Source organism: Zophobas morio, unplaced genomic scaffold (assembly GCF_036711695.1).
Source record: "Zophobas morio isolate AGI-343-1 ecotype UQ-CSIRO unplaced genomic scaffold, CSIRO_AGI_Zmor_V1 ptg000309l, whole genome shotgun sequence".
NCBI lineage: Eukaryota > Metazoa > Arthropoda > Insecta > Coleoptera > Tenebrionidae > Zophobas > Zophobas morio.
Genome location: NW_026972413.1, coordinates 9,925 through 37,412, shown reverse-complemented (window position 1 = coordinate 37,412; position 27,488 = coordinate 9,925). Strand labels below are relative to the sequence as shown.

The 27,488-nt window shown below is 21.3% G+C and overlaps 1 protein-coding gene and 1 long non-coding RNA gene across 2 annotated transcripts; both read right to left on the bottom strand.

Moving 5' to 3' along the window:
• Positions 1–1,765: 1,765 nt before the first annotated feature.
• Positions 1,766–7,368, bottom strand: LOC135119840 (uncharacterized). The gene is made up of 3 exons (XR_010278386.1): positions 7,312–7,368; positions 7,037–7,106; positions 1,766–1,824 (listed from the first exon to the last, which is right to left on the bottom strand). It is a non-coding gene; the product is annotated as an uncharacterized LOC135119840 (long non-coding RNA).
• A 4,098-nt stretch (positions 7,369–11,466) lies between these two features.
• On the bottom strand, positions 11,467–11,910 carry LOC135119841 (small heat shock protein C2-like). The gene has a single exon (XM_064044224.1). The coding sequence runs from the start codon at positions 11,908–11,910 to the stop codon at positions 11,467–11,469; it is 444 nt and encodes a 147-aa protein (XP_063900294.1).
• Between the last annotated feature and the right edge of the window lie 15,578 nt (positions 11,911–27,488).

Here is a 27,488-nt window from a genome sequence, read left to right as displayed (position 1 = left end):
ATGATAGTAATAATTATAATAATAATAATAATAATAATAATGAAAGTATTTAGTTAGTAATATATAACATTTTACCTTCTGATACTGTAAAAGTTGAAAAAGTTTTATTATTATAAAAAAGAAGAAAAACTTTTGTTTTTATGTTTTGTATTTTGAGAATTTGCTTTGTTTCCACTAAACGCTAACAAAAAAATTTCATATTAAGAATAAAAATAATTGTTATTAATAAATAACTAAAAAATAATTTATTTTTTATATATAAAGAAAATTTTTACTTCACATTTCTATTAAAATAATAAAATAATAAAAAAAAATGTAGTAATTAAAATATTAATAGTAAATTTATATAATAAAATACAGTAAAAAGTACTAAAAAATATAAAGAAAATTATATTCTTATAAAAATTATTAATATTACTGAAAAGTTTTGTTTTAATTAATATTTATCTCCTTATTCAATTTATTTTAATATTTTTTTAATAAATTTTAATAAAATACAAAAAATAGAATAACGATTATATTTACTTATAAAAATTTTCAATATTTATTTTTTATAGAGTAATTTATCATTTATTTTACTTTTCATTATTATAAATGAATTTTCAAAAGGAACTAACAAGTATAATAATTATTATGTTTACTATAAACATTTTACTTTATACATTATTTATTTCATAATTATATTTACTATATATTTTAATATATTTTTACTTTTTTATAATTTTTATTAACTTTGAAAAAAAATATTAAAAAGTATATTAACGATAGTATTTACTTAATAAAAAGTTTTTTTTTCTTTATTATTGTTTTATTATTTTTATATAATTTATTTTTTTTAATAATTATTTTAAAAAAAAACCAAAAAAAGATATAATAAAAATTTACTTTTTATTTTCTTTAATAAACTTTTTAATAACTACAGAAAAGCATAATAACAATTATATTTACTTATAAGTTATCAAGATTACTTTACTTTATGAAATATATAATTTATTATCAATAATTTTATTTATTTATATAAATTACTTTTTATTTATTTTATTTATTAATTAATCTAATTTTCAAAATAATTTTTACTTTTTTATTTTTTCTATAATTTTTATTAAATTTCTATTTAATAAAAAAAGTATATAATATTTTGTTATTGTTAAAAAAAGACTCTTACTTATTACTTTTTAAAATATTAATATTTTATCATTCTTATAAAATTTTACTTTTTGGTATCTTTTTATATATTTTCATCAAATTTTTCAAAAAACTAAAAAGTATTAAAAATTAATTAATTATAGTTAATGAGTAAATTATTATATTTTTTCTATTGTTCTTATAAAAGTTTACTTTTTATTTATTTTTTTAAATCCTTTTATTAAATTTTCAAAAAAAAAATAGAGTATAATAAAAATTATTTTACTAGTAAAAAATTTTCTTTTTATAACTATAAAACTTTTACTTATTAATTTTGATTTTTCTTTTATTAAATTTTTAAAAAAACTAAAAAAGTATAATAAAAACAATATTTACTTTATAAAAAATATTTTCATTATTTATAAGTATATTTAAATTATTATTATAAACTATTAATAAAAATATAAAAAAGTATTTTTCTTTGTTATTATAAATTTTTTTTTATATTTATTACTATATTGTTTATTTATTTTAAAATTCTGACTTATAAATTTATAATTCAAAAAAAATAAAATAATAAATATAAAAAAACTCTTTTAAATAATAAAAAAATATTTATTATATAGTAAAAAAAAGTTACTTCAATTTCGGGTTTGAGCGCGCTATTCCCATTAATAACGAGCTGCATATTTAAGCCACCTACAAAGTTTTTATATATAATAATAATAAGTAACAATATGAAGTAAAAATAATAATAAGTAAATATTATATTTACTTATTCATTAAATTTTTTATATATTTTATTATTATATTTATTTATTTATTATAATTTTAATTTATTATTTATAGTAGTAAGTAAAAAAAATATAAATAAAATAATAAATAATAATACTCAGAAGTAATAATATTAATGTTAAAGTTATAATAATAAAAAGGATTGAAAAAATTAAAAAGTAAATAAGAATCACATGAAGTAAAAATATTAATAATAATAAGTAAATTAGATAGTAATAATAATTATATATGAAGTGAAAATAATAAAAAGTAAATATAATATTAGAAAAATTAATAATAATAGTATTAAAATAATAGTAAGATAAAAAAATATATAATAATAATATTAAAATATTAATAAGACAAGGAATATATAATAATACGCAAATGATAATAATAGGTAAATAAAAAAAATTAAAAAAGTTAATGACAATAATTGAGGAGTTCAAATAATAATAATAATGATAGTAAAGTAAATAATAGTAATATGAAGTAAAGATAATATTAAATAAGTAAACAAAAAAATAAATGATAATATTATTAAGTAATAATAATTATAAGTAAATAAAAAATAAATAATAATAATAAAATTATAAAATAAATTAATGGTAGCGAAATAAAACATAAAAAGATAAGTAATAATAATAAGTAAAAAATAATAAAAAATAATTAATAATAATTATAAGAAATGAAAATAATAATAATGCTAAAATAATAAAATAATAATAAGTAAATAAAAAAAGTTAATAATATAATAAAAAATAAATAAGTAGTAATAAGAAGTAAAAAAAAAAATAATAGAAAATGAACTAATAATAATTATAAAATTAAATAATGTAAATAACAAAATAAATAATAATTATACAATAATGAAGTAATAAAATTAATAATCGTAATAGTTAAAATAAATAATTATAACAAAATAAATATCAATAAAAAATGATTATAATAAGTAAAAAATTGATAATAGTTAATTTAAATTAAGTAATAGTAATAATAAGATATAAGTAAAATATCCTTAATAAATTGAAAAAAAAAATAAGTAATATAAAAAATAGAAAAATAAAATAATAACAATTAAAAGAAACAAAAAAATAATAAGAATAAAAAAGCAATAATAGTAAAAAATAAATAAAAATATATATAAAAATAATAAGTAAATATAATAATAATTAAAAGAAATAATAAATAAAAAATAATAAATATAAGAAATAATAATAATTATAATAATCATAAGATATAAAAAAAAATTAAAAATGAATATATCTTATATAAATTATATAAATTTATAAAAAAAACAAAAAAAGTTGTTCGGAAGTATAAAATTTAATAATATAATTTTTTTCAAAAAATATTTAAAAAAATAAAAAAGTTGATAAAATATAAGTATAAATTTTTCTATATAATAAAAAATGCCTTAAAGAAAAATATGTATAATAATAAAATATTAAGACTTAAAAGTTTTTATTCAATTAAATTTTTTATATACATTAATTAAAAAGTTGTAAAAAAATATAATATTATTAAATAAAAGTTTTTTATTAATATAAAATGTTTAATAAATTTATTTATTAGTAAATAAAATATATAATAACTTTTAAAATTCTTAAAAAAATCTTATTTAAAAATAAAAAAAAGTTGTATAAAAATAAAAGTTTTATTATTAATATAATAAATTTGTTTTATAAATTTGACAAAAAATATGGAAAAGTCTTATAAAATTTGAAATTATAAAATATTATAAAATGTTGTAAATAAGTAAACAATAAATTGTGAAAAATGTTGTATTATTTATTAATAAAAGTTTTTTACTATAATTTTTTTTTAAATTTTTCATTATGAATATAAAAAATTAAAGTTTTATAATAAATAATAATAAAATTTTTTATGAATTTAATAAAAATATAGAAAAGTTGTATAAAAATAAAATTATAAAATTTTAAATTTTTTAAAAAAATGTAGTATAAAAAAATTTTTGAATACAAGTTTTTTTGGTTATAAAAAGTTTTATGAAGTATATTAATAATAAGATAAAAGTTTTATTGTAAAATAATAATTTTTTATAGTAATAAAAATATGAAAAGTAGTATAAAATATTTAATTTAAATTGGTAAAAAATGAAAGTTGTAAAAAAATAAAATAATAAATAATATAAATTATTAAAAAAGAAAAAAGTTGTATAAATAAATTATATTTATAAATATTTTATCAAAAATAAATTGCATAAACATGATAATAAAAGTTTTATTATTAATAGTAATAAAGTTTTTTTAATTCTCTTTAAGAAAAAATGAAAAAGTGTATAAAAAATATTTAAAAAAATTAAAAAAAAATAATATTTACATACAAAGTTTATTAAAAACTAAATTTTTTTTTAATATAAAGAAAGTTGTATAAAATAATAAAAGTTTTATAAATAATTTCAATTTTTTATAAATATTTGATATAAATTTTTTATAAACTTAAAAAAAGTTTAATAATTTTTAAAAAAAAAATTAAATTATAGAAATAATAAAATTAAAAAAAAAATAGACAAATAAAACTTTTATAATAAATTTAATAAAATATGTAAAAGTTATATAAAAAATTATTTTGATATATAAATTTAGAAATGAAAAGTTTAGAAATAAAATTAAACTTATAAATTTATTAAAGACAAAAGTTGTATGAAAAATTATTTATAAATTAAAGTTTTTTTTATAAATTTTCATTATGAATATAAAAAATTTGTATTAAATAAGTTTATTATAAATAAATAATTATTTTTTATACTATTAGTAAAAATATAAAGTTTATAAAAATATTTGAAAATATAAATTTTTTATAAACAGAAAAAAAGTTATATCCAAAATATAGTAATAAGTAGAAGTTTTTATTAAAAAATTTTTTATTATATAAATTTAATTAAAAATAAAAATAATAACTTTAAAAATTTATATACACTTTTATTTATTGATAATAAAAGTAGTATAAAAAAATAAATAAACAAAACTTATAAATAATCAATTTTAGTTACAGATAGAATTTTTTATAAATTATATAAAAATATATTTAAATATATAAATTTTATGTTTTATTTCAGAAAAAGTTTATAGAAATAATAATAAGTAAAAGTTTTTTATTAATAAAAACTTTTATTAAACTTATTTATTAAAATATATATAACTTTGAAGAATTTTATAAAGTTTTCATTTATTAATAATTAAAGGCGTATTAAAGTATTAATAAAATGAAAGTTTTTTATTAAATTTATATTTTAAAAAACAAATATATAATAACTTTAAAAACTTTTATTAATTTTTTATTTATTGAGTATAAAAATAATAAATAAAACTTTTTATATATATAATAATATTTGCTTAATATAATAATAACTTAATATAAATGCATAAAAACATTTGAAATAAAAATAAAATATTAATAAATAAAATTTTTTATTAAATAAAAACTTATTTATGTTTATTTATTAAAAATAAAAACTATAATAAACTTTAAAAATTATAAAAGTTGTATAAAAATAAATTTATTATAAATATTTTATTATTAAAAAAACGTAAAAATAAAATCATAAATTTTATAATTTATTAAATATTAAAAAAATTAAAAAAATTATAATAATCTAGAAATTTTGATTAAAAATTATACTTAACAGTAGAAAACAAAAAGATTTTTATAATATAAATAATAAATAACATATATTATATAATAAAAATAATTATAATTATCAAAAAAATAAAAAAATAAATGAAATTTTGTATATAAAAGTTAATTGCTACGTTTAAAAATTATAATGAATTAAATAATCATTAGAATTAAAAAATTAATATTAATAAATAAAAAAGTTAATGATTGAGTAATAGGGACAATTATTTAAGAAAAAAGTAATATTTGAATAAAAAATAAAAGTTATAATAAAAATAATATTTTTTATAATAAAGAAAACCTTCAAGTGGTCATAAAAAAAAAAGATTTATAATAGAACAAAATAATTTTTTTTTTATAAAAAAATCTAAAATATATAAAAAGTTTCAAATAAACTTTAAATAATAATAATAACTAAAAAATTTTATAAGTAAACAAATTAGAAAAAGTAAAATTTAGAACTTTTAAAGATTCAAAATTAAAAAAAACGATAAAAGTCTACACAAAAAAGTTTATAATAAAAAATAAAAAATAATTTTATATGAAATAAAGTTAAATTTTTATTCATGAAAAATATTTTAGTAATAAAACAAAAAAAGAATTTTTATATTAAAAATTTTTTTTTTAAATTTTAAATATTTACAACCAAAGTTTATAATACATAAGAAAAAGTATTTTAAAAAAAAGTTAAAATTAAACCAAATTTTTTTTTGTATATTAAAAAAAATTGAAAAATTAGAGATTTAAAATTTTTTTAATTTTTAAAAAAGTACAATAAAAGTTTATAATCAATATAGAAAAAATTTTTGTAATAAAAAATTATAATTGAATTTTTATACTTTTAAAAAATAATTAAAAATAGGGAGTGAAATTTCTTTATTTTTTAAGAATGCAGTAAAAATTTATAAAGAAAATCGTATAATAAAAAAATTCGAAATTAATTAATTATAAAAAAATACAATAAAACTATAATAAACAAAAAAAAATTGTATACAAATATAAAAAAACTGAAAATTAGGAAATTTATAATTTCCTTGACTTTATAAACATACTTTAAAATATTATAATAAATAAAAAAATTTGTATAATAATAAAAAAAATTAGAACTAGGAAATTTATAATTTTTTATTAATTTTATATAAAAATACAATGAAACTTTGTAATAAATAAAAAAAAATTAATATTTTTATTTCATTTTAACACACGATGAAGTTTATAGTAAATAAAAAAATAGAAACCTATTATGGTTTGTAAATTCAAAAAATTAAAATGTTATAAATTTTTAAAAAAAATAAAGAAAATTTTTTGTATATAAAAAAAATTAAATTTATTATAATTTAATTTAAAATTTAAAATCTAAAATGCTTAAAACTATAAAATAATACGCTGAAAATAAAAAAAAATAAAAAAATAGATATTATTCTGTTTTAAAAACCCATAAAAAAATTTATAAAAAAATTAAATGTTTTAATTTTTTATAAATACAAGTTTTTACCTTCACATCTTTCATGTTTTTCTTTGAGATGCTTCAGTAATTCGTCAGAATCTCTAAACTCGTAAGTGTGCTATAGTAGAGAACACAATTTATAAATTTTATTAGTTTATAAATTGTAATTAAATAAAAAATTAATTATAATTTAATTTAAGTTATAAATAAATAATTTCTAGATTTAAAATTTAATTTTTACTTGAATTAATAATTTATTAAATTTTTTAATTATAATTTTCTTAATGTATTTCTCAATGTATTGATTAATTAAATGAGTTTACCTTGTATTTAATGGTTTTCTTTCCGTAATCAATAACGAAAAATGTTTTATTAACTTCATTTTGAAGGTGAGAAATTATATCAGGTCTCGAAGATAAATCAATACTAAGTTCTTGCTCTATAACGCTGAAGGGAATAGGCGAATCTTTATTCTGAAGAAGTTAATTTTAATTAAAAAAAACTAAAATACGATATAAATATCAATAAATTAATATTTAGTAAAAAATAAACTTAAAAATTAGATTGATTTAAAATTTATTAAAGTTTCAAGCTAATTTTTTTAAAAATTTGTAACATGATTACTAAAATGATATAATGTCTTATTTCGTTTACTTTTTTTTAATTTTAAAAAAAGAAATTATTATTATAGACATTTAAAAAATTGAAGCGTTTATAAGTTATATAACTTCTTTACTTTAGAAAAACTTAGAGTTAGTAGATTATTAAAAAAGTTTATATAAAATTAGAGTCACTAACTAAACATCTTTCAAAAATTTATTTACAGAGTTGATTACTATAAAGGGTTCATATATATTCATATATATCGGAAGTCACTTGAAATAATTAAGTGGGTCCAAAGATTTAATAACAGAAGAGATTTATTTAGAATAACTTTTATAATTTGGTAATTACTAAATATAAATATTTAATAAAAACTTATATAAGGTAGTAGTTACTAGATAAAAATAATTATTTGTTAATAATTTGATAACACATCCGATTTATTAGAAAAGTTTATATAATTTAAAAGTTTCTACAAATAATTAATTGTTTCTGGTCGTTTGATAGCAGAGTAGATCTATTAGAAAAGTTTATATATTTAGAAGCCACCGAAAATAATTATTCACCAAATTTAACAAAATAATTTTTACTAGAAAAACATATAATTTAGTAATTACTAATTAAAAATAATAATCAATGAAAAGTTAATAACAAATTAGATTTATTAGAAAAAGTTATATAATTTATTAGTTACTAATTAAACATAATTGATCTTTAAAAATTTAATAAAAAATTAAATTTATTAGAAAAACATATATGTTAGTTACTAATTAAAAATAATTAATCTTAAAAAAAATTTATAAAAAATTAGATTTATTAAAAAAAACATATAATTTATTCGTTACTAAATAAAATTAAATAATAAAAAAATTAATAACAATTTAGATTTATTTAGGATAGCTTGTACAATATATAAGTTTCTATAAATAATTACTTGTTTCTAAAAATTTATTAACATAGCTTTATTAAAAAAACATGACCATTTAGAAGCCACTAAAAATAATTATTTTTTTTTTTTTTTAAATTTAATAACAAAATAGAATTATAAGGAAAATATAATTTAGAAGTTATTTAAATTAATATATAAGCGTTAAATGACAGAGTAGATTTATTAGAAAAGCTTGCATAATTTAGAAGCCACTAAAAACAATTAACCTCCAAAAATTTAATAACAGAATATACATCATTCATTCTGCTGCTGACATTTTTTAATCTTTCGCCGGCCAAAGCTATAAAGTGAAGTAAATCGCGTATATTTTTAATATTAATTTTGTTTGGAATCTAAAATTTTACTTCCACACTGCTCTACAATTTTACTGTAAGTATTTTGAGATTCAGTAGCAGTCATAATATTTCTTTTTTCAGCCTTTTCAAGTAGTACTTTAAGGTTTTGAGCTTCTTTTGTGCGATCGGCATCCTAAAAACGAAGCTAAATTAAATTTCCCAAACTTTCGATTATAAAGAACTATTAAATTTCAGACTTAATAACTTTTTCTTTTATACACTTTGGCTTAAACTCTTATAAATAAATTAACAAAAATAATATTTTAATTTCGTCAAGACTTCACTATCACTTCTAGCAGAAATAAAGAAAAGGATTACGTCTTAGCACGTTTAAGAAAGTAGTAAATGTAAAGATTGATGCCGAAGTATATTGACATTAAGAATTACAAACGTTAAAGTTAATGAAACTAATTTTTACTTACATTACTTTCATTTTTTACAGCTTTAATATGTGCTTCTTTTAGTTTATCAGCGAATGTAGACATCTGTTTTATATTCGCAATAGTTATGAAAAGCTCCTAATTAATTAAAAAATGATAAAAGCAATCAACTAATGACGTAGAATTTATTTGATTTAAATCGCCTAATTTATCCCATAAAATTAATTAATAAGCTTATTTGGAAAAATTACTTTTGTAATAAATGGTAAATATCGTTATAAGCTTCGTACATACAGAATCTAATTTCGTGAGGGCAAGTACTTACTCAGTTTTAAGCGTGTTTAAAAATTGATAATACACTTTAATAAAAAAAATTAAAGTATATAAAAGATAGTAGTACCATTATTAATATTTAAAGCTGTTTTTTGCTTGAACATTTCCAAAGCTATATAAAAAAAATACTCATTTTTCTTTCTTTTAGCCTTTTATTTTGTGGGATGTGTTAGCTTTATTTAGGCATAAGGAGTAACCTTTTACTTTTGAACGTAAGTAAAAATAAAAGATATGGAAATTTATCATAATAATATAAGTAGGAAGTAGGAAACTTAAATTAATAAATCACGTATATAAATTATTAGAATAAAGCTAAACTAACTATTAACTACTATACCCACTAACATGCCAAAAAAGCAGCCTCTTTAAAGGAAACAAGCTCTACTATATACAAAATGTTCTTTTTATATGGAGTAGTTAGATCAAAATAATACTTTATATATCTCAATTCATTAATGTCATAAACATTATTAAAGGGAAAAAAAAGCCAGACAGTAATTAGAAACCAGTATAAGATAGGTTTGATTGCTTCTTCATATCCGTTTTTCTACTAATATTATAGTGCTCTTTCAAGCTTTTTTCGGTTATTTCTTAACGCATATTTATTTACTTTTAAATAATCTGTTATTGTATATTTTTACATTAGTTTTATTATAATTTTCGGTGAATTGTATATAGGAACCTACCAAAAAATTTTATCTCCTTGAGGTTAATGGCGGATGCACCGAAATTTACTGCTATTGGCGATCTTTCGTGAAAATAACGGTGAACGGAAGTATAGGTTTCACCTCACTTCTCTAACTGTTGTAGAAAACTTCCAAAAAACCGATTATAAAGAGAAACGGCTCCAAAGTTACACATAATAAGGTTAACTACCTCTGAAACGGGACTTTTTTTTAATTTAAAACCTTAAAATTATCAGTAAAACTTTCACAGGTATTGCCGAAAAATATCACTTATTGCTAGAACGTTTAAAAGTATTTTGGTTGCTCTAAACGAGTTATGCAGTAAAAGAATAGTTTCAAGAGTATATTAAAAATCAGGATATTACATTATTATCCAATATCCAATGTAAGGCGCAAAAAATAACCAATCTGGCTAAAAAGAGCTTGTTAGCTAACAAGTTAAATTTAGAAACACAACAACAATTCTTAACTCTACCTAAGCTTAATAGTCGAAAATAATACCTTTTTACAATTAACTAAATCTCTCAAGTCAGCAGTTACATTTAGCTCGCAGAAAATAGCGTTACCTACACCTACTAAATGTGTGTACGTCCTACAAAAACTAAAGAAAATTTTTTTACTACATTTTAAGGCTCAAGTTTGTAGTTGAAAGTCTAATAGCCTTTCAAAAAATCACTAATTAATTTTTTTAAACTAACACGTATTAAAGCTTAAAACTTCTTTCATGTATTACACGCGCGTACGGCAGTTAAGCTTTATTTATAAAAAAATCACTTCTCGAAATATTTGGTAAATAAGCAGTAGTCGTCGCTTTTCGACCCGAAAGACTACAAAGGTTTCAGGGGGAAACACAATTGTTTTTTCTTTTATATAACGACCGCCTCAACCTTAAGATGGACAAATACTTGATTAAAAAAATTCGCAGTCAAGCCTGAAAAATTGTTGAGGGTATCAATTGCAATGGAGCTCTAGACCATAGTATAGACTTCTTATGTGGCATTCGTTTTTATCAGCTCTGCGCTATCTAACAATGAATCTATTAAACTATTGCATGCTCCCTGCTATAGACACAATAACCTTAAAAAGAAATAGGTTATATCAAATATAAAATTAGGAGAATACTCATAAATTAAATTTATTAAGTGTATTACACAGTAATTACAAATTAATTGACCGCACCGAATGAAAAAACTTATTGAATGGGAATCTTAATGGCCCCTTCCATCGAAGCTTTATTTTTTTTCACAGTAACCCTGAGAACCCCTTCCGAAAAGTCGGCGTTGACGTCCTCAGGCGTAGTCTCTTTGGGGACAGAGAAGCAACGCTTATACGTACCATGGTAGCGCTCTTTACTGTGCCAAACCACACCGCTGGGATCTTCTTCCTCCTTATCCTTGATATTTTTAATTTCAGCAGAAACCGTCAGTAGGCCTTCACTCAAATTTACAGACATGTCCTCCTTTTGGGCCCCAGGAAGGTTCGCTTCTACTACTATAGCCTCATCACTTTCTCTTACGTTGCAAACGGGGCTCGCAAATAATCTTTTACTCGCTGGGTGATCCAGAAGGGGTTCCAGCAAACAAGACATCGACTCAATACCGGCAAAGAAAGGATCTCTCCTAAATAAAGAAAGCATTGCACGATGAGCACCACAGAATAAACTTGAACCCAGACAGAAAGAAGTTCTAAAGGTGAGAAAGTGAACAGGGGAGGGAGGGTGTTTATAAGATTTTAAATGTTCGGGATTTTTCTTAATTACAACTATCTCGATTGTTCTGGAACTATCAAACTATTGGTTTTCTTGAGTTTATGTAAATTCCAGTTTCTCTGGAGAAAAATAGAAGTTTTATTTTGTTTTTATGAACAATTGGGCTACTACTTGTAATATTTTTGACAACAATTTCCTGTTCTATTGATTTTTACTTTAATTTCATACAATTTTGCTAAATATATTATACAAGTTCATTATTTTTACAGATTCCGTTATATAATATATTAATACCGTTCTACAGCGCTTACTATTTAATTTGGCCACTTTTCCGGTAGAAATTGTATATTTATGAAAATTTATGTAATTTACTTTTGTTTTAGCGGATACTTTCTGTAAGGTAGTACAAAATTTAATTGTAAAACAAAATTAATATTTGCAAATAAAATTTAAAAAATAATATTTTTATTCTGCAGAGAGGAAGTCTTAAGCTTTTTTTCAAGGTTTTTACTTTTACTTTAAATAGCTTTATTATTAAACACTGTTAAACGCCTGATAGTATATAAACAGCACTTCGAGAACGCTTTAAAATTTGTTTAGATTAATATAAAATTTAGCAAAAGCGTATATTTAAGCAAAAAGGGATTTTTTTTTAGTTATAGAAAAATTATTATATTGCTATGAATTATAGGCCAGGCTTGTAAAATTTTTGGAGTTATTTTTTTATAATTTATTGGCTTTTGCTTTTATTTTTATTTTTTCCTATCACTATGAGTAGTAATATTTATCATAGCTTTTTCTTACTTTGTTCTTATTTGTAGCTTTATATTAAGTTCACGTTATTATTTAAAAAAATGTATTTTTCTGTGTAAAGTTGGGCTGTCTTATTTACGAGAGAAGCTATTTTTAATAGTATAAAAATTTCGAAAAAGTCTGCAAAAAGTATTTACTTAGTGCATTCTTTTTTTGCTTTGAAAGAAGGTATACTAAGATTTATACAGCCAAATTCGGTATTTTTTAAAAGTGTTTTGTGACTTTTATTAAAAAACTTACTCTTATGTAAACTTAGAGTAATTTAATGGCAGTTTATTATGTACTTTAATTGTTTTATATAAGCTTTGTTATTACAAGTGCGTCATTTTCTATTTTTCTTTTAGCTCAATCTCTTTTTTAAATTAATTCAATTCGTAATTAACTTATTAATAATTAACTCTTTTTATAAAGTCAGACAACAATATTAATTGATTCATTTGCTCACCAAATATTTGTAGGTTTTTATACTTACTATCGTGCTAAATTTACAAAATATGAAGTTAACTTTTTTAAACTACCCAAAAATTTTAGGTTATGCTGCTTACTATATAAAAAAGTAAGTCTACGAAGAAATTCACTAGGCAGTACTTAAATTATCAAGGTTTCACGTTAAATATTTGGCGTTATAGATTCTATTAAATAAACATATCAAATATATTCTTAGATTTATCACAACGATAATAAAATTTATAATAAAAGCTAATTTAAGTATGCGTCAAGCTTCATGACAATTTTTTTTTAAGCATACAAAGATTTAAACTTATCTCCTTTTTCGCTAGAATATGTATTTGTGAATCTTAAACTTTGCTTTAATAAATTCGGGAGGCTGGTTTAACTGGCACTTAATATATATATATATCAAAAGTTTTAAAAACTTTTTATTGGCAATAAACTTAAAAATAAAAAATATATTTAAGCAGAAATTAAAATATTATAACGTACAAGTAGCATTGTGCACTTCATAATAAGACGATAGCTGCCACAATTAATTCTTAGCGAGAGAGATTTATTTTTATTAAAAGCTTTAAATTGTATAAAAAGTCAGTAATAGAAAGAGAAACTAATATTTAAAATAATATAGCTATAGGGTTTCTTATATTCTTATTACCTTGTTACCTAAACTATTATTTTTAGTACCACTTGCAAAACTAAGCATATTGTTAAAAAAGACAAATGTCTTCTCCCTCCCCCCACCTAAATATAAATATATGCACTAAGATAGACAAGGTGTAATAAAAAGGCTAAGAGCAGAAAATTTGGTGATGGATTTGATAAACGGAAATGAAACTCCTAGTTTGAAGTTTACAACTGTTTTAAGCCGAATATAAGTCTTTATAGAGCTTACTTAGCTTAAAATCTATACAGTAAAGAGCTTTAACTTATTTTTAAAAAGTGTTAGACTAATTAAATGCCTGCATAAAACTAGGAAAAAAAATTCATACGTAGGTTTAACCGTATTAATTTAGACGAGGAAAATTTTTATGAATTTTTATAGCTCAATAGAATATTTTAGTGAAATGATATGCGAAACTTACTCAACTGCGGTGAGCTAAAAGTGTTTAAAAACTTTTTAGAAAACAAGATTAAATTTTATGGATTTCCTTAATATATTTAAGGTCATAGTGCCTTTTTATTAAAAGTAGAATACGCTGTCACGTTTCCATTAAGATTAAATAATTTATTTTATTCACCAATTTTTTTTAATTATACCTCCTACTCTATTGCAGTTGTTAGTCCAACTTATATTTTAAAATTACAGTTAACCTTTAAAGAGGCAATGGCAATTAAGTGTAGTTTTTCTGGTCATATACTTCACTCGTACTACCTTTGCTGCTTGAATTTTGGTAAAGCTGTAATTTCGTTTCTCAGGCGATTACAAATGTACGAGATTTGCTTTGTAAGATAACTTCGCTCTTTCTTAAAAGTTTCCGGTTAACAAAATAAGATTTGAGTAATTCCTAAAACAATAGATGGAAATGTGCATTGTGTATTAATATCGCTTTATATGATCTAAAAGCTCTTTTTGGTTGTTGTTTAATTAAGATTGGAGTGAACTTTTAAAACGACACAAGATGTGCAAAGTAAAGTAATATCGCTATATATGGATTAAAAGTTCTGTTTAATTATTAAATTAAAATTTGAGTGAATCTTTAAAACTTAAATGAGTGCAATATAAATAAACATAGCTCTATATGGATTAAAAATTCTGCTCTGGGATTTAATTAAGATTGGCGTAGAAAGCTGCCCAAAGTAAATAATATACTACGGTAATCCACACAATTATTATAGCTAAATAGAATTTATTAGTAAACTAGTATAAATACTTTAGATATAAAAAAAAACTAGCAATTAATATAATTTACTTTTTAGATTAAAAAGGAGAGACTGTAGCGGTCGAGCTTATAAATATATCGAGTATATAAAACTTTTTAACAATGGCCAATATAGATATTAAGCCATCCTTAGCTTAAATCTTTCTATTACTAATACTCTGCATTCGATTAAATATCTTATTTATTTTTAAATATTATACTAAAAAATTAATAAAAAGTATAAACAAATTAAACGGATCTAAAAATAAAAATTGGAGTAACAAATAATATAAAAACCTAATTTTATCAAAGTGAACAAAAAAAAAGTAATTGTTATTAATAATTAAAAAGTAGAAGTTTATTTTTAATATTAAAATCATAATAAACATTAAAAAATTTTTAAAAAAAATAAATGGTTGCTTTAAAATTTTTTCTAATAGATTAAAAATTTGTTATTTAAAAAAAATGTATTTTTATTGTTACAATAAATTTAAAATCTTCAGAAGTTTTTTTTTTATTATGAATCAAATTTGAGGTTTCTTAATAAAAAGTAAAAAATCTACACAATAGAGTAGAGTTGGCTTTTATTACTTTATTTTTAGTATATTTAGATAATTTCTTAAAGTTTCTTCTGTAATACTTTGAATTAGTTGCACATAATAACTAGTTCTCTTAAATCCTAAGTCATGTGGAATAGCTATTTTAAATTTAGCTACAAACGTTATATCCATCGATATTTTTTACCTTTTTTTATACTATAATATTATTATATGTAATATCTCGAATGACTAAAAGAAAATATAAACGTAGCTATACTATTGCTAAAAAGAAAAAACTTGTAACTCTTTCGCAAGATACTTTAACTAAAAAATCCAAGGAAATTAATCATAATTGCTGTTTAGCAGCTGTTAAAACTAATGTTCTTTCGAATAAAAAGTTACGCGAGCAGTTAATTAAGCAACACTTGAAACTTTATTATAACACTGAAAATAAAAAGTAATTAGTTTCAATATTATATTTATTTATTTGTTTCTATAAAATCATTTTATTACTGTAAGCTACGCTTTCACTTCTATATACTATTCTTTTGTAGAGTTAACAAAGTACTCAAGTTTTTGTTTAAAAAGATTTTTGTAGGTAATTTTTATTATTATTTTTTATTACACGAGAAGTTAATAAAGCAAATTTGAGACTTTATATTATATAAAAAATAATAAGTAAGTAGTTTTATTATTTTTGTATATCTTTTTTGTTTATATAAATTTATTTTGTGTGTGTCCTTTCAACTGTTATTCTTTTGTATACATAGTAAAGCGATTGAGTACTTTTTTTAAAAAATTTCTGTTGCTAAGACACTTTTCATTTAATTATGATACATTCTTTGCTACTCGTAAAGAATCCTTGTAGTTGGTGATGGAAACTGCAGTTTTTCTAGTTCCTTAGCTCAATACGTGCTTGTTGATGAGTAAATTATAAAATATTTATAAATTTGAAGCGAGTGAACGATGTTTGTCTTGCAGATCTCGATTAATATGCACAACTTTTGACTCCGCCGATATTTTACTTAAAAAGTATCCAGAATCAGAAATTCACATACAAAAAGTAAAATTATTATTGTAGTTACGATTTAAATGATAATTTTTTGGTTATTTTATTAAAATTTCTTAGTAAAATTTACTTGAGAAACTTTTTTAAGACTTTAAAAATTGACAATTTTTATTTTTTTTTGAATTTTTAAATATTTATAAACAATTTTTCTATAATCTATTTTCCATTATAAATTTTAATATTTCCCTTATTAAATATTTTTATTTAAAATTTTACATTTACTTAACTTTTTAGATTTTAGATTTTGGGGGAAAAGTTTTTCATTCCATTGACGCAACGAAATTACAAATTTATAAAGAGTTAATTGACTTTTCTGCTGGTAATTTTTATGCTGAAACGAAAATTTATAATATTTAATTGAGGTAATAAAGTTAAAATAAGTTGAAAAGTATATAAGATCAATTATAATTTAATTTTTGATTCCTGAAATTAATTTTTCTGGAAATTTAATTAATAGTACAAATATTTTAACTTTTGCTATAGAAGTTAAAAAGTAATTTAATAAACTTTTACAGGCGAGCAATCTCCATTATTTGATGTAATTGTTTTCAATTTTCCACACGTTGGTGAGTAATTTTTTTTAGAAAATACCATCTTTTAAATAATTTAAATAAATCATCATAAAAAAATATTTTGTCTTTAAAAATTCAATTGATTCTGGAAATTTTAGAAAATTAAAGAAAAAAAGATAAATAGTTAATAAATTTTATTAAGTTTTAAAAAAAATAAAAAACTTTTAATAATCAATATCAAATTTTTGTTTAAAAAATTAAATTTTAATTATCAATTTAATTTTTTTTATTTTAATAATAAAAAAAGTTGAATTTAAATAAAAATATTATTTATAAAAATTTGTACTTGTAAATTATAATTTAATTTACATAAGCATCTATAAAATTTAATAAAATTTAAATAGAAATTTCTTTTTATATTTAAAAAAGTAATATTATAGAAAAGTATATAAAAACATTTTTTAAAATTTTGTAAGAATATAAAACTGGGTATATACAAATTTACAAAAAGGTAGTTTAATAATTATAAATTAGTTTTTTTAAATTTTAATAATTATAATAAAATTTCACAATATATAATTAAAAAGTATAAAAAGATTTATATAAATTTTTGTAAATTTGTACAATTATTAATAAAATGAAGTAAAAATATTTTACAAAAGAAAACAATACAAAAATTTCAAAATATTAAAGAAATTTATAATATTTTTTAATTAAAAATAAAAAAGAGTTGAACAGTTCAATTTAACTTGAAATTTTGTAAATTTATATTAAAAATACATAATTATATAAAAATTTATTTTAAATAAATTATTTTATAAATAAAAAGTTAATATATATAAATATGTATAAGTCGATAATTATCAATTAATTTATAAAAGAAATTAGTAATGTTATGAAAATTAAATATTTTAATTTAATTATTTATAATAAATAATGAATTAAAAGTAATTTCGAAAATAAAAAAATTAATAATAATTTTAAATTTTTAAATGTAAAAGTTAATTTAATAAAATTAATAATTGCGCTTTTATTTTTTTTTTTTTACAAAATTTAAATGATAATTCCAAAATAAAAATAAAAAAATTATGAATTTTACATTTATTGATATTAATTTTTATTTTATTTTCTATAATACATAAAAACTATACAAAAAAAATATGAAAATTAAATGAATAATTGCAAAATTTTAAATTGTAAAAGTTAATTGTGTAAAAAAAAATAATTTCAGCTTTTTTTTTTTATTACTATAAAATTTAATTAATAACATTATTTTACTTTTAAATAAGATATATAAAGTAATTATAAAAACATGAAAATCAATAATAATAATTATAGATTTATTATTTCCAAAAGTTAATAAAAAATATTATAATTTGGTTTTTTTCATTACAGATTTAATAAATAACATTTAATTAAAAAGGAAAACTAAAAAAGTTATATAAAATATTAAATAATTTTATTTTTATAATGAATTAAAAGTAATATAGTCAACATGAAAACCAACAATAATAATTATAAAATTAATACCAAAAGTTAATTAAAATTATTAAATTTAGTTTTTTTATTACAAATGTTAATTAATAACATTTAATTGAAAATGAAAATGAAAAAGTTGTGAATATTAATTTTAATTGATATCAATTTATTATAAATAAAAAAATTTATCCAAAAAAATATAAAATCAATAATATTAATTATAATATTTATTTCAAGAAATTATAAAAAAAAATTTGAAATGATCTTTAAATTATATAAAAGTTAAGTATAAATATTTAAAAGTTTCAGTTTTACTTTTTTATTATTATCAAGTTTAATTTATAAAAATTAAATAAAATAGAAGATAAAAAGTTATGAATATTATATTTTTATTAATATTATTTATTTTATATTATATAATAAATTAAACGTAGATTACGAAAATATATAAAATCAATAATAATTTTAAAATTTATGGAGATACTTCAAAATTTTTTTTTGATGTGTTCATTAAAATAAATTTCTTTTTAGTTTTTTTTTATTACGAAATTAAATTTCAGAAAACTATATTAGTATAATTTAATTAAATTTTAATATTTATATCGTTTTAAATAAACAGAAGTTTACTAAAAATTGAGTTTTTTAAATTTTTAAAGGATTAGGAATTAAAGATCAAGAAAAAAATATAAAAGCGAATCAAAATTTGCTCAAAAGTTTTTTTTTAAGCGCTTTGAGTTGCTTACGAAATGATAATTCAGAAATTCACGTGACCCTTAAAAAAGGATTTCCCTATAAAAAGTGGAAAGTATATTTTATGGAGCAAATTTAGTATAAATTTTGCTTCATCATAAATAAAATATTTTTATTTTTCAAGATACAGAGAATTGCCGAATCGGTTAGTGACAAGGTTGGCACTGCGAAAGTTGTAACATTTGTTCCTGAAGCTTATAGGTGTGGCGTAAAGTCAATAAAGAATAATTGAATTTAATTTTTTATATAAATTTTAAGAAAATCTTATAAATATTTACTTAATCGTAAAAATATTACTTGTATATTAATAACTTAAAAAATAAATTTTTATTTTTATTAAAAAAATTTAAAAACTTAAAAAAAAAATCTCAATTATTTTTCTTAAATGTGAAAATATTACATATATTTTCAAACTATTCGAAGTTGAATTTTATTTTTTTATTATTATAAAATTTACAAAAATATTAAAATTTTAATAGAATTAAATATTTCTTATATACTAATAATATTTAAATTTTATTTTTTATTATAAAATTTATAAAAATATTAATCTTTTACTTAGTTCTATAAAAATTTCTTGTAAATATATAACTATTAGAAATTATCAACATCGCCGCACGATTGGGTTTAATGAAAATTTGTCTTGTAAATTTAATGAAGAGTTAAATAAAGGAGCGCACACTTTTGTATTTAAGAAAAATGCTAATAAAAATTTTAGAAAATAAAATATTAATTGTTTATTGATTGGTATTTCAAATTTTTATACCTAAAATGATTTGCACCATAATTTTTATTTGTACTTAATTTATCTAAAATATTAAAAACTTGTTTGTATTCAGTTTATGTTATACGAAATTTATTACCTCTTTTAATTTTTTTTCAACTACGTTTAAAAAAATTTAAGTTTCTATAGAAATTTATAGATTATAAGTAAATGTCGAATCCAAATAGGTAATACTCGTGTTTAAAAATTAGTTAATAAATTTAAAGCTTGCTAAGCACCTTTACGTACTCTAATATGATCAGCTTCTTTACTATTAATGATAAAAAGTAAAATAAATGTATATAACAATTCTCTATATAATACATACAACAAAAAGTAATTTGATATGTTATTAATAAAAATTCAAAATGTTATAAAATAAGTCTTTAAAAAAATTAGTAAAACTTTATAGGCTGGATGTTTCTCGAAATTGCATAATTAAGATTAAGCTGAAAATATCTTTAAACGATTGCAGTTTAGAAGAATGAAATTTCTCTGGCTGACCAAGAAAAAGATAAAAAAAAAATATTAAAAGTTTCTGATATTTCAGCTATTTTGTGGTCCTACGCGCCGTTGCTGCAAATTCAATTTGATTAAGAAAAATAAGTATGGGTGGTTTATTTAAAAAATATTTTAAAAAACATTAAATAAACCATTTTCGGTTTAGAAAATCTACTCATTTCTGGAGAAAAAGTATGGATAATTTACTTTCAACGATAGCCTAAGAAACTTGTTAAGTAATTTTATTACGATTTAAAAAATCTAATCCTTTTGGATGAACAAGGAGTAGGTTTTACAATATTATGAGTTTTAATGTACTTGAGCTAACTTATGGCCCTCCGCACAGTTAATACTAAACTTGAATTAGACAATAAAAAGTAATTATTTACTTTGGAACATATACTGAATAACTTAATAATAAATCTACTGTGGTTTTAAGAAAACATACTGCATAAATATTATCCTTTTTAAAAAGTTTAGAGCACAGTTTGATTAAAAAAAATAAAAAGTATAGATGATCTACTTTTAGACAAATATTGAAAAAATTATTAACTAAATCAAAACGGTTTAAAAAATTGAAGGAAAATGTTAACAATAACTATAAAAGATTGATATGTTTCAGGTATTTTGTGTTTCTACGCACAGTCAGTATCAAAAAAAGGGAGCCAACTTAACAATCCAAAGCTACACTTTTAAAAGCGTTGAAAAAATTCGAAAAATTAAAATTAGTATAAATACCGCTGAACTATTTTTATACGTTATATATAAATTTTAATTTACTAATTGTCTCTTAATTTTTGTAAATTTGTAATTAATAATAATAAAACCAAAGAGTAATAAAAGTTAGAATTGAAAGAAACTTAATTTCCGATTTTTGTGAAAATTAATAATCTTTTAGAGAATATTTATACCATATTGTAAACCCTATTTATTTGGTGTTAAACTAAAGGGGCTTATGAAACCTTTTTTATATAATAATTTGAAAAAACAGAAACAAATTTACTAATTCAAATAGTTTATATATTACGTTGCGAAACTTAACGTTAAATACAGCTACTAGCCCCCCTTAAGCGAAGTAAGAAATTATTTTAAAAAAAAAATGAAATTAAATAAATAACTAAAAATTTTAAAAAATTAAGGATTGCGAAGCAAAGAAGCAGTTTTTAATGAACTTCAAATTTTTAATAAGTTGGAAGACGGCAAGATAGCTGAAGCTGTAATAGACGATTGCTAAGGGTTTTATATTAGAGTTTATTTTTGGATTCCAAAGGGGTTACTCTACTACGCAGCAGCTTTTGCGTTTTTCCTAACACGTGACGAAAGGATTTAATAATGTAAGTTGACCTCAGGCTGAAGATACCAGATTATCTTCTTTCGCTTCTTCAGTCTTTCCTATTTTAAACGACATAAAATGTCAGAGTGGGAAAACCTAGCTTATTTATAAAAGAAATGAATATGGATGTCCAACAAGGCTCGCTACTACCTTTTTGCCTTAAAGATGTCGGACATTCCCAGGCCTGAGCATACCTCCACTTTCTCGTAACAGTTAGCAGATGATACGGCTGTCTGTGCTTGACCAAATCGCCTACACTAGCTTTACAACTTGTGCAAACGAATGTTGTTGCACTTAGGTATGGCTTAATTAGAGATCAATTATAATGAACACACTCAAGAGCAAAGCTATATTGTATCGAAGAGGAGACAAAAAATACAAGCATCCAATACAACGCTTTGTGGCCAAGCAGTCTTTTTGCACACGCAGTTAAGTACTTGGGCATTTGGATCGAGAAGCAATTTTCGTTGCGCAATCACGTCTACAAAGTAAAGTTAGTTATTAAGGAACTTTAATCCCTCTAAGGTAAAATAGAGTTCTTTGTCAATAAGCAACAAACTTAGCTTTATTTGCAAACTATTTAGCTGACTTTGCTCAAGCAGTCGGGGCGTGGTCGTATAATAGTTAATTAAAAATTAAGCTACTTCAAACGACTCAATTCGACTGCTGCAAAATATTACAGATGCTTCCTGTTTTGACTGGGGCGCTTATTTAAATCAGAATCTGAAGTTGAAACGCTTTTTGAGGAGTTTCGTTGCTTTATTGTGAAGAGCTTTAAAATATGCATAGCTCTTAATGATTATTTGTTCAAGACATAAATATCACGCAGGTGCTTACACCCCTTACAAAGAACCACGACACCTTCTCACCACCCCAATGACCTCCCAGAAGTAGAGTACTTCTTATCTAAGTTGTAAATCAGATTAAGCAGTATTTTTAGCTCTTTTCTAATATTGTCCTTGCTGTAGTACGTCAACTTTATAAATAAAATACTTTGTCCTTTAAATTTAAAGCTTATTCTTCTTCTACCTTGAAAAGTAAATTAACTATGGTTCTTTTAGCCTTTTCTCTCTTGAATTGCAATTAAAGAAAATCCACGGGAGCCAACTTCTAATGTTTGCCAGGCGTAGCTTACTATGTACTGCGAAGGCTACACTTTCTTTTAGTTTTCTTAGTTTTTGAATCCAGAGGCGATGTAGCAGATCTCTTCCACCTCTGCGTGGAAGCCACCGCCATTGCTTTTTCTACTATTTTAAAGGACATAAAGAAAACACGATCTCTTTTAAAAAAAAGTATTTTTATTGAGTCAGTACGCTAACTTTGCGGGGTAAATATTTAACGACGTTAAATATAAAAGTTTTTCCTCCGTTAAATCACTACATGAGAATTTCAGTAGAAAACTATCTTTGCAAAAAAAGTACTAATATGAAAGGAGAGTAACACAATAACTTAGTATGCACGACATTTAAGACAAAATTTAAAAAACAAGATACAAAAAAACAATACACGAGAAACACAAAAAGAAAAAAAAAACTTAGATTAAAAAAAAAACATATTGTATAAACATTAAAAATAAAGCACAACCATAAAACATACACAAACACAAAACAATAGGCTTCAAAATTTTCACACGAAAATAGATTCGTGATTAACCAATCAGAAACCCTAGAAACAACCAACAAAAGTACATGAAAAGAGAAATTAAATTCAAACACAAAAAATTTAATTTGACCTACCTTATTAATTGGATACAAACTAAACAAAGTAAAATTTTATCTGGTTCAAGTAAATTTATTGTACGTATGGAAGTGTATTTCGACCTTTTGTAATGGTATAAATATACAGGTCGACACTGGTCAATAAAAATGTTCCTGATTTTAATATATTTCTTTTATAAAACACTTTATAAAAAACTTTGATAGAGAGGGGCAAACAACTCTTATATTATGATAATAGCTTGCTGGGGGTGTTGATTGCACTAAAATCCCTTTTTTGTCTTAAGCAATTAGTTTAAATCCCTAGTGTGCACCAAAATTTTATAAAACATCATTAACAATTAACATCAATATATAAATAGGATTGTGTAATGTATAATTATTTAAGAAACTTGACTTATAAGAATTCAAATAGATTTACCTTTAATAATATTTTATACTTCACACTTTAGTAAAAGGAAAGATATTTTAAATTTTTAGCTAATAATGGTGGAAAAAGTTAACTGAGATAGTTGTAATGCCAATCAACGAGGTTTATAACAGAAAATACTACTTTTAAATTTGTTTAATAGAGTTACGAATGACTCTTCCATGCGTGTTAAAAGTATTTTTACAGCGCAATCTCTTTTGTAACGCTCTCTTCCCTTGAAGACTGTATTAGTAAAAGTACTAACAAATTATTAAGTTCCGAGGCTTATGGCGAAAGGAAGTAAAAATGTTTTTCCGTTATTTCGTATTATTACTCAAATTACTCTTTTAGTTATTATTATAAATATTATTTTCAGTGTTTTTATTATTCGATTATCTGTGCAACTAGGAGAGTTTAGAAGGTGCAAAGACCTTTTAGATTTGACGCACAATGGGGTGTTATTATGGACTGTTAAGTGTTGTAATTAGGTGCATTATATATTTAAGTAAGCCAAAAAAAAATAAATGTTTAGATCTTAACGAGCTTTATAAATAGACGACTTACTGTTCCGTATCGGTAGCTCTTATTGCACAAACCCCTCATGTTAAAAACATTTAATCGAGTATCTTAAAAAGTCACATAAAATAAACTTGTCATAAATAATCGAAAGCTCTAATCTTCTAAGGTCTAAAAAAGTTCGCTATCAAGGTTACTAAGCAGTAAGTCCTTAGTATATCGAACTAAATATATATTTTTAAAATTGAAATCTTATTGAATTATAAGTATAACAACATACTTGCCTTAGAAATCGGTTTTAAACTTAAATAATGTGTAGTAAGCCCAGCGGGTTGTGATAAAAACTTTTCTTAAGGGAATATCAGGTTTAAATAGGAGAGAGGACTCGCCTTACGCAAGGTAGGAGTTATTATGACTTCTATTATTAAAAATAAATAAAAAAGGGGTGTTTTTCGTCTCTTCTTGCGTTGGTTTTTTGCTATTTTTGTTCTGTTTTGGACCAGTCTATAAATCTGGCTTGGTTTGTATTTTAACTAATAGTAATTGTTAAAATTCTCGTCTACAGGGCTGAAAAGTAAAAGGACATTGATCAACTATATGTTGTTTATCCAATTAATTACTTGTGTAGAAATAGTTGTTTGAAATTACCTGGTTAATATAGAGTATTTATAATAAGTTAAGGCTTTATTTTAACATTATAAAGGCTTCACTGTACCTTTGATATTAAAGACTAATTAATACTTCTAGAAAGAGCATCATCCTCTACATATATAAAATTAGACCATTTCCCCTATTTTAATATATTTAGTAGGTGATACCCATCCTTACGAGTATTAAGAAAAGGGTTATGATCAGAAGAAAGTTCAGATGATGCAGTACGAAAGAGAGTTCACAAATTATTCTTCACTGAAGCATTATTAAGAGATATGACTTTATTTGGTCTATACTAGGTAGGAGTAGAGAGGCCTAGCCAAGGATTTATTTTCCCCTTGCAAGAGTATTCTATAAAAATTATATCAGGTTCGTCCAAATACTATTTTTATAATGGATCTTGCAATTGGGGTCTTCACTAACAATTATTAAGACGGAGCCATATTACCATTCTGATAGCATTGCCTCCAGTTTTTCGCAAAATAATTTTTTTTATGGTGCAGAAAATGTCACCGTTATCGGTATTGATTAAATCTTAATTTAAGTCCCGAATTAGTTAATCATATAGTATTAGAGAGGACTTCGTAGAATATAAATTTTTAGTAATAACACCACTTCCAGCTCTATCTATTTCACACAAAAAGTGTTTTTACAGCACACATTTCCTACTTGACTAAAACCTTATGGTGAGTACCATGTAATGCACATATCTTGGTACTAAGGCCAGCTGCATTCTAGATTAAGCTCGTTACGGTAATTAACATATATAGTATTTTAATAACGTGATGCCTCCCTTTTTCATAGGTCGAGAATTAAATTTTGCAACAGATTTTTAATACCTTCACCACAGTTATTAACCTTTAAGATTATCCCTGTTCCGACACACTACTTGTCAATTGCCTACTCAAAATTGCGAGCTAATCCTCTCCTAACTCTTAAAAAGAACTTTAGCTGAAACTTCATGAATTTCTTTAGCCACATTCTCAAGAAATATTAGCTAACCATAAACCGGAACCTTACCTTCTTTTGCAAATAAGCACTTAGCGCACCACAATTATTTTAAAGGCTTTGTCCGCTTCGGCCTCTATTACACGAGGCCACCTTTCCTAATAGGGGTTTTTGCAGTTCCAAAAGCTAAACAGAAGGGCGGGAAGCCAGCCTCTAAATCCTCCGAGAAAGTTATAATATTTTTCTTTGAGGGATCCGTACTGGGAAGCGCTTATACCATACCTTAAAAAGATAGGGAGTACAGATTAAGGAATTCAGCTCAAACGCTAAAATTCTCTTAAGAAAAGGAGTAGTAAGCAACGGGAAATGAAAAATTCTCTGTGGTATGGGGTTACAATAAGGGTCTGACTGGTAGCATTGCATACCGTTTAACCATTTAATATATATAAACAATTTTTTGGAACAGTTAAGATACACCATACGAAAAAACACTGTTCGTGTTTAGCTTTTTTTGAGAAGTAAACTTTTTAAAAGGACGCGGCGTAGTATATCATGGTTTAAAAAAAAAAAGTAATAACTTGCTACTCTCTTTTTTGCTCTTTTTAAGCACAAAGGTTTACTATTTCGGGGTTGTCTAGTTTTATTAGTTGTTTATTGTTAAATAAATAATGTGTATTCATCTATTATGGCTCGCAATTTTACCATGCGGTATCTCCTTCAAGACATCTATAAACTCGAGGATTTCATTCGAAGCAGAGCACTTCTGTCTATGAAAAAATTAACATTATATACACGCTCTGGAGAGGCACTTGGGAGATATTTTGAAGAGTCGAGAATATTTATATCTTAAATAAATTTTTTTTGGTAATATTCTTGTGACCTATCACAATTTTTTTACCTTGACCGATATTAAAATAGTATAATACCCTTACGTTACTTTATAAGAAATTTTTTTCAGGCACTACATGCTGCGGAAGAACTTTTTGTAACCATGAAATTCGTTCCTAACGTTAAAAAAGTTTCTGTAAGGGAGAATAATCCTAATAAACTTGAGAATGAAACTCCTTCTGAAAGTTTTTTTAACAAAACCAATAACGGAGTAGATAATAATACACCTCAAAATATTGTAAAAAAGGTACTTGAAAACAAAAATTCTTGGGGATCTGTTTTATCTGAGGAGGATTCCCAGAGTACAA